The following is an 8,953-nucleotide window of genomic DNA, read 5'->3' as shown; positions in this document are numbered from 1 at the left end:
GTCTTTTTTGATGACACCCGAAGACTCTCCTGAGCAGGTGGGGAAGGGGAGAAGCTCAGCAGAACAGCGTCTGCCCAGCATGCACAAGACCCCAGGGTTCAATCCCCAACATCTCCAGGTACATAGGAAGCTGTCTTATACTGACCAATATAGCTCAATAGTGCTGACACTGGCTGGCAGCAGCACTCCAGGGGTTCAGGCAGGGGATGATTCCAGAATCTACCTAGAGATGTCACTGGGGACCGAAACTGGGACCTTCTAGGTGCAAAGTAGACCCTCTGCCACTGATAGATCCTCACTTAAAAAACCCCAAGAGATGCTGCCAGTCAGTGCGGACAATATACCTCAGGGTCCCTTCCAACTCTACAGTTCTGTGATTCTATGATCTAGATGGGCCAAATGACTTACTATAAGGCAGTTTCCTCTGCTCCTATGTATAATATCAACCTCCTCTTTTGCTAACTAATCACAGCCTGGCTACACAGTTTTGAGGAATGCGGAAATACTCCTCTGAGCATATGCAGAGTATTTCCTGCTCCTCTTTACTAATCAATCGCAGTCCATGGCCTTCTGCTGGAACAATAAACTCGTTGACTGGACTTGAAAACTAATCGGCTGTACAGTTTGTAAGCTCTCCTGAACATGTGCAGAGTTTTTTTTCTCCTGCTAACTAATCACAGCCTGGCTACAGAACTGAGGGGCATTTTGAAAGAGCCAGGCGAGAAAACGCAGCTGCTGGAAATTGCGCTTGTAATAAAACAGCGAAGGGTGAACAGGATGCCACGAGATTTCTGTGTAGAGAGAGAGGAACCTTTTTGCAAAATCGCCAACAGGAGGGGGCTAAAAGGAGCATTCTAAAAAAAAAAAGACAAACAAGTGTGCTAGGCAAAGCCAGCACAAAATAAGCCCCCATCCAGACGCAAAAGCTGCAGACACACAGGATGTAAACAGGAAAGGCAGACCACCCACAACAAGCTAAAAAAACGGATAGCCTTGGATTTGCGCCCGGGGAGACGCAATCTGCCATCCCTCGAAGACCAAGCGGTAGCTGGCTTTCAAGAGGGAGGGAACGAAGAAGCAGAGGCTTTTAAGCAGAGGTTGGGCAGCCATCTGTCCTCGATGCTTTAGCTGAGATTCCTGCATTGAAGGGGGTTGGTCTGGATGACCCCTGGGGTTCCCTTCCAACTCTACGATTCTATGAAAGGTAGCCAGAGGTGTGAACCTGGACTCTCCAATCCCAGCGGCGGGGAGGAGGGCAGGTCAGAAAGGGACCCAGCGGGGACAGAAACACTCTGCATGTACTCAGGTGACCCATCTGCCCCCCTGCTAGGGGACTAGGAGTGGCTCAAATCAAAGCTACTCCTGGCCCAATAATTTACTCAGAGGGGTGAGAGTTATGCCAGCGCCGTTGGCTAGCTAAGGCAGTCTGGGCCGACCACGTGCGGTCAATAAAGTGGTTGTTACGTTCCAGGGGTGCCAACTTGGGGGGCAGATAAACCCCATTCCGCATAATCGAGTGCGCGCACACCATTTGAATGGCGATGCCCATCGACTTGGGGGGCGGGGCGGCCCCCTCAAATATTTTAATGGGGAGCGAAAGGGGGCCCCTAATTTAAAGGATTAATGGTTTTGCGGATCTGGCTATGGAGCAAGGGAAGGCTGTGAGCCCTTAAGCCGCATCAATGGGATGGTTGCTCCATTGAGATGAATGGGTCTCGCTTCGGAACAGACACGCGGGGTAGATACAAGCGTCTGCCTAGGGTCTACTCTGAGGACTCTCACACTATGCGCTCTCGGATCTTGAGCATCGTTAGGTGCGGGGGAGTCACTTCCATCCAGTTTTAGCTCTTTGGTGGGAGAGGGTCTTTGGACAGGAACGGGTGGGAAGTTTCTCAGATGGTTTGAAACCACAATAACACTTCGAGGTGTGTCACAAGCGCGCGCAGGCGCAGTGGGCAGGGGTGGGTGGGGGAGATAAGGCAAACCCCAATCAGAGCATAGCCCACCCTCCCCAAAGACTGGATCTTACGCAGAGACCTAGCTTGCACAAGTGGGACCAATCGGCCACAGCAATCCTTAAGACCGTGCCAAAATGATGCCAAGACGTGCCGAAGAGGTGCGGAGGTCCTATTTATAAGGGGGTGGGGTGGGGGTGGGGAGATATGGAATCTAATCTTAGTCCTGCCCCCCGGAATTGCAGCCAGGCAAGCGAGTTAGCAATTAAGACAATGCAAAAAGAAAACGAGAGCGCAGCGGGGGAAAACCTTTCGGGCTGGGGAGGGAGAAAGAGAGGAAAGAAAATACCCCACCCCCCAATAGAAATAAATGATATTTTTTAAAAAATAAATTAATTAATTAAAACTATAAAAGATATTGCGTTTACCTTTAAAATAATGACTCGCTTTATTTTTTATCTTTTAATATGTCGTTATAAATATATTTTGTCAAAATATATGATCATTATTGTCAAAACATTTGCACATAAAGTCATAAATAAGGTCAAGGTGAACGGATTAAGGGGGGTTTTTTCCCATTAATTTTTTTTTTTTTTTTTGCTGGCGCGCACGCGCCGCTGGGTGAGCGGCATAGGTGAGAAAGAGAATTTATGGCATAACTTGATGTTCCTTTTCTTTTTTTCGAAAAAAAAAGGCACAGAAGGCCAGCCCATTCTTGAACCTGGGAGAAGGAGGACAAGGAGAGCAGCCCCTCTTGTCCGCCGCTTCCATCCCTGGGGAATTTTGGACGGGGCGGGCTGGATGGTGAGGACAAGGGACCGGAGGGAGAGAACCGGACAGGGAAGAAGTTGATTTATCACTTTTTTTTTAAGGAAAAAAAAATTCTCTCTCTCTCTCTCTCTCTGTGTGTGTTTCTCGCGTTTAACGACACCCACACCCTTCGACCACCATCTCCTGGTAATTCTTGAGGACCACTTTGTCGTACTCGTCCAGGTAGAGCATAGAAATGGCGCTGAGCTCGGTGGGGACACAGCAGGCTTTGGGGATGCTGCCGTTGACCGAGTTGACCAGCGTCTGCACGATGGCGTGGTTGGTCGAGTTGAGGTGGTCAGCCAAAGGGAAGGGACAGTCCCCGTGGCAGTAGAAAGCCTGGTAGCCCGGCGGGGCCACGATCCAGTCGTTCCAGCCCACGTCGCTGAAATCCACATAGAGCGCGTGGCGGCGGCAGTTCTTCTTGTTCTTGCGCGCGCGCTGGTGCGCGTGCTTGGGGCTGCGCTTGGCCCGGCGCGTCAGCAGCGACTGGCCCCGGCCGTCGTGGCTGAAAGTGACCAGCAGGGGCCGGAGGCGGGCCCAGTCTCCGGCCCCCAGGCGGCCCCCTTGAGGTAAAGAGCGGCTAATCCGGACATGGCTGCCCTGGTGAGTCTGTAGCGCGGGGTGGAGGGGCACAACCTCCACGGCCAGCCCGTGGTTGGGCTGGCCGCCTGCGGTCCATCGGATAACGGCGGGGCTCACGTCGAAGCTCTCCCAGCGGCTCACGTTGTGGTGCACCAGGCGGGTGTCCAACAGGCGGGTGGCCAGGTCCTCCCCTCGGCGGAGGGGCTTCATCACCTCGTAAATGTTGATCCGGTGGAAGCCCCTCTCCCAGGAGGACGCCCCGTCCTCGCCGACGATCTGCTGTCGGAAGAGCCGCAGCTCCGCCGAGGAGATGGCCTCGCCCGACGGCACGCTGCTCAGGTTGAAGAAGTAGCGCAGGCGGGCCGGCTGGTTGGCGGGCCCCGGGACTTGCTCGAGGTGCTCTGGAGAGGGGAAGGGGACCGGGAGGAGATAGCAAGAGAAGCGACGGTTGGTGGTGGCAGGAAGAAGGAGAGACAGCAACAGACGCGCAGAACAGACGGAGCGGTTTGGGCAAGCCCGGACAAAACCGAGCGCGCGATGGCCGTGGGTTGGGTGGCTGGCTGGCTGGCTGGCTGGGCCAGCGTCACGGGGAGGGCGCGATCCACCTGCTAAGGCACCGGGCTGGAGAGGGATAATACCCCTATCCATCTCCTCCAAAAGTAAAACACCACCCCCACTGTTGTCTATTTCACCTGCCCTTTTGGGTTATCGCCACCCCCTGGCCGGCCCAGTTTACTCGGGGCGAAAGGCTCTTTTGACTGCCAGGAGGTGCCTGCTGCCTAATAGAAGCGCGCGAGGACTAGAGGAGGAGCCCCATCCTTGGACTCCTTGCGCAAAAGTTGCGCTGCGGGCAACAAGGCATACTTGGGGATAGCATTGCTGCGATCCTAAACGCGCTTTGCTAAGAAATGAAGCCAGGCCAGCGGGTGATCGGGCTTCAAGGCTGAGGTTCCTGGCCCACTTATGAGGGTGCAACATTCCCCCCGCCCAGCTTAAATCCTTAGGATTCCCTTCATAGTACAATACAGCCATCATCCTGCATAAGAAAGGGCGTAGGTAACTGCTCTCAGTTTAGGAGAGTCTTTGCTTTGAACTCAGGTCATCTTGCTGGTAGAGGTTCGATCCTCCGCCCCACACACTCTGGCGCCCTCTCCCCACTCTGTTCTCTGCCCCATTGTAGAAGCCTAGTGAGCTGTTTGCTCAGGCACCATTTGTGCGTCCCAGGCCTCCGAGCACGCCCTATCCTTGTTACTTTTTTATTTTTTTTGCCCCACCTTACATGTGCACGGCGCTGGCCATCGAGCCAACAGCACAAAGGACCCTGCCCGCGAGGAGGATGCAAGCACGCCTTTAGGATTCAAGAACAGGCCTTCCCATTGTCCCAGGAAGAGTTAAACCCATGCGCCTCTCCCTCTCCCCCCCGCCTCTCTTTTAAAAAATACATCGGACGCTCTCCATTTAAGTGTAGATTTAGTAACTGTGAAATTCAGCCTCGCTGGATTCCCACTAGTCCGTGTATTGCGGGGTCGGGTGGCTTCTTGCGCTATCCGCCAAATTCGAATCAAGTCGTTGTTCTGTTATTTCCACATCCCCCCCCCCCTCCGTCACTTCTGCACATAAGCAGAGTGCATTGTGGCCTGTCCTTCCCCTATAAGTTCTTGCACGTGCTCGTGTGATCCATTCTTCACGGCCACGCACGCCCAGAGCACACTTCTTCTCCAGCTCTATCGTCAGCAGACGACTTTGATCCAAAAGGAGCTACTCTTGAGGAAACAGATTGTGCCTTGCAATAGATGCCCGTTTACCAAATACGGCTTGCGAGTTGTAATTTAATAATAATAATAATAATAGTTCTTACTAATATTGCAGAGGAAAAAGTGGGCAGAAGTGTTTTAAAGCTACGTTTCCTCTTTAAATTTATTGTTAGGGGGAAAGGAGATGCTCTCTTGGTGCGCGAAGCCCTCCCCCCAAAAAAACCCCCTCCTTTCTAATAACAGGGGTTGCAACCAGTACAGACTCCCGGCTCCAGTAGAAAGAAGCAAACTGGCTAGGAAACATTTGGATCCACTTGCAGTTGCATCTCTCTCTCTCTCTCTCTCTCTCTCTCTCTCTCTCACACACACACACACACACACACACACTCCCCCCCCAACAGACGCAGTTTTACGTTGGTCATTAAAAAAAAGCCATCTCCCTCTCTTCCCTCCCTCCGTTTCCCAAAAGGAACAAGCGGGAGTTGTTTGGTTGGTTTTTTTGTTTAAAGGCGGGGACGAGCGCTTTGATATTTCTCCATAAACTTCTAAGTTTGGTCCGGGAAGAGAGGAGGAGCGAGATGGGGGTGGGAGTAACAGAACCGGAGTGAAATCTGGAGCAGCTGCTGATGGGCGATTCAGAGAGAGAACGCCTTTCAGTCCGTGCGCACGCAGGCCGACGTTCAACCGGAGAAAGGTGATTTAATAATATCAGATGATAATTTTAGTTGGCAATAGCGGTCTCAATCGTGCAAAAGTAGCCTGCAGACTTCTCTCCTCCCAAGCGACGTACTGTATCCTGCTCTTAAACCAAGCGAGCTTACTTCTCGAGAGGTCAAACCCTTCCCCTAAAACATAATGAGATCGTCTTTCTCGTATAAACGTTTCTCCAGATCCCGGTTTCCGTGTGTGAGCGCAGAAATGCCCGCACAACCCCTCCGCTGTCCGTCCTCCTTAGCTGCTTCCTGGGCAAGCGAGGAGAAGGACGGCACCCGCGCTCATCACGCCTCTCCATAGAGGGCGAGCCAGAGTCACGCCGGAGTATCACACTCGGAACCGGTTTCAATCCAAATCCATCGCATCCACAGCCCGATGCGGAGCAGGGGTGAAGGAGGAGGAGAAAACGAACTACCCCTTCCACCCCCCCCCAAAAACCAGGGGACACCTAACCCACCCAGTCCAACCCTGGTGCAAGCGGTGCTTTTAGTCCGGGTCCGGCCTCGGGCCGCCTGATCCTTTCAGGAGCATTTACTCGCAAGAAAGCCCCAACCGGACACTAGGAGGGGTGCATCAGATTTCGTTCCTCCCCACCTCCCCGCAAAAAAAAATCAAATTCTGAAATCCCACCACCATCATAATAGTCGGAGATCTACTCAGAAGCGCTCCGTGCGCCCCTTTTCCAGTTTGCATACCTTCGTGGTGGAAGCTCCTCACGGTGTTGGCGCGGCTGGTGGACTTTTCCGGGTACTGGAGGCTGAGATCCTGCAGCTTTTCCTCCTCTTCCCCGGACTGGAGGCGATAGAGATCCAGCATGTATGAAGGGACGAGCGCCGCCTTGCTGGGCTGCGGCCGCCGCCGGAGCCCGAACATCTGGAGTAGGGTAGCCTCGAACCCGCGCAAGAGTTCATGGCTCGGGAACGGGCGGCGCGAAGTCCCCGAGGCGCCTTCTCCGTCTCCGGCCTCCCCGGCTCGCTGCTGCTGCTGCTGCTGCTGGAGATGGTCCCCGACAACTTTCTTCTTCCCAGTCTCGGCAGGTATCAAGCTGGCACGGTTAGTACCTCCAAGCAGCACTCGGCACAATAAAATGACCATCAGGAGTCGGTTACCAGGCGTCATGGTGTCTCTGTTGGGGGGGAGGGAAGGGTGTAGTTGGGTTGGGGGGGGCAGAGAGCAGAAGGAGGGGAGGGAAGAGGGGGAGAAGGAGGGAGAAAGAGGAGCAAACAAACAAGGTCCGTCAAAAATGACACACTTTAGAAAAAAATTAAAGAAACGCACATCCCAAGCTCAAAACACAAAGCAAAACACAAACCGGACTCCCCCCCCGAAAATGCAGTGCAGAACCTTATTGGGACTTTACGCCCAGCCAATTAAGACTTGGGACTTTACGGGGCCCCCCCCCGAAATTATCAACACCCCCCCAAAAAAAATTCTCCGCTGTTTTATCTGAGCAACGATCTGCGTAAAAATGGGGTCGCGAAACCAGCTGTTAATACGCGCGAACAAAGTTCCGAAAACCCATCTCTGCTTTTCGCCCATCAAAACAGGGCTTTGCACTTGTTGTTAATGGAAGTAATATTTTTTTAAAATGCACTGGGAGAGGCTGGGAGTCGGAGGTCCCGGTTCATTGTTGAGCAAGCTTCCAGGAGGTCTCCTTGGAAAGCGCTCTCCATAGCAAGTGTCTGTTGGAGCCTTCCCGGCTGCCGGCCGCTAGCCACTAGGTGCCCGCGGGGTAGCCCCGTCCGTGGGGGTTTGCGGGGAGGGGACGGGGAGATCTGCAGCCCCTCTCCGGCGTAAGGGCCTCGAGGATCGCGAGGGGAAGAGTGGTGGGGGGGATAAACGCGGAGGAGGAAGGACGCGCCTTCTCCAGGGTCTCCAGTCGTTCTTATTTACTTCGCATTTGACAAATATCCCCGTGGGGTAAAAACTAGATCTTCATTTTTAAAAAGGAAAAAAACACACACACTACAGTCCGAGCCGATGGGCGTTTACTTGGAAGTAAGCCCCCAGTAGGGCTTACTCTCAAGTAAGGGCACGGAGAGATTGCACAGAAAATGCTCTCCCCTGAAAACAAACAAACCAAAAAACTGTTTCGAAATGAACCATTTGTTTTTAAAAGGAGCGAATAAAAGGACTCGGAAGTTTGAGAGTCCGGCGCTCGCTCACTCGCTCGCTCACTCTCACACACAACAAGCTCCGTCTCTCTCCCTCCCTCCCTCTCTTTTTCTTGGTTCTTTTTCATCCTCCCCCTCTTTTAAACCAGAACTCACACAAGGAATGAGAAAGCGCTACTCACTGACAGAAAGCAAGGCATATAGAAACAGTCCATGGTTCTTGACAGCCAAGCGTGGAGCAGGACTCGTGGGAAAGCTCACGCGGGGAATCCGGAGTCAAGCCGCTTTGCGGAGCCGGGGAGAGTCAATCTATCGCTCGCTGCTACTGCTGCTGCTGTTGCTTCGCCTTCTTCCTCTTCGTCTTCTTCTCCGGGCTGCGGGCAGGAGCAATCGCGCGCCACGGCTTGCTGCTCCAGAGCGACTCCTGGAAAACGAATATATTTGAATATAATGAAACTCCCGAGCAGGCTGCCTTCTGCTTTTCTTCCAGCCCCGGAGAGGGTCACGTGGGTCCGAGGAGCCAGCCTGTCAATCAGCGGGCCGCAAACTCCGCCTTCCTCCTCCTCCTCCTCCTCCTCCTCTGTCCTGGGCTCTGCAAAGGGATGTCCCACCTCCTTGGCCTCTGTCAATCTCCTCGTAGCTTTTCCTTTCCTTTCTCTTCTACTTTCCTTCTAAAGAGAGAGTGTGCGCAGCTGAGTGTGAACTGCAACTCCCTTTGGCTTGATCCAGATGCGAGTCCGAAGCCTTCCCAGTCCAGGCTTTACCTTAGGTAGCTTAGCATTGTATGCACTGAGTGGCAGCAGCTCTTGGGGGTTCAGACAGGAGTCTTTCTCAGTCCTACCTGGAGATGCCTTTGCATGGAACCAGGGACCTTCTTCATGCAGAGCAAACGCTCTGACCACTGAGCTACAGTCCCTTTTCTGCATGAGTGCTCCAAGACCACATTCAAAGGCAACTAGGAGGGCCCCCAAGCCACCCTCATTTTTTTTAAATGCGCTGGGGGAGGGGACTTGCAAAGAAG

The 8,953-nt window shown here is 53.3% G+C and overlaps 1 protein-coding gene across 1 annotated transcript; it reads right to left on the bottom strand.

Moving 5' to 3' along the window:
- Positions 1-2,402: 2,402 nt before the first annotated feature.
- On the bottom strand, positions 2,403-8,448 carry BMP4 (bone morphogenetic protein 4). The gene is made up of 3 exons (XM_053388188.1): positions 8,115-8,448; positions 6,514-6,944; positions 2,403-3,751 (listed from the first exon to the last, which is right to left on the bottom strand). Exons 2-3 carry the CDS (start codon positions 6,935-6,937, stop codon positions 2,877-2,879), a joined length of 1,299 nt encoding a protein of 432 aa, XP_053244163.1. The 5' UTR covers positions 6,938-6,944; positions 8,115-8,448; the 3' UTR covers positions 2,403-2,876.
- Between the last annotated feature and the right edge of the window lie 505 nt (positions 8,449-8,953).

This window comes from Podarcis raffonei, chromosome 1, assembly GCF_027172205.1.
Source record: "Podarcis raffonei isolate rPodRaf1 chromosome 1, rPodRaf1.pri, whole genome shotgun sequence".
Classification (NCBI taxonomy): Eukaryota; Metazoa; Chordata; class Lepidosauria; order Squamata; family Lacertidae; genus Podarcis; species Podarcis raffonei.
This window is presented reverse-complemented; position numbering and strand designations above follow the sequence as displayed.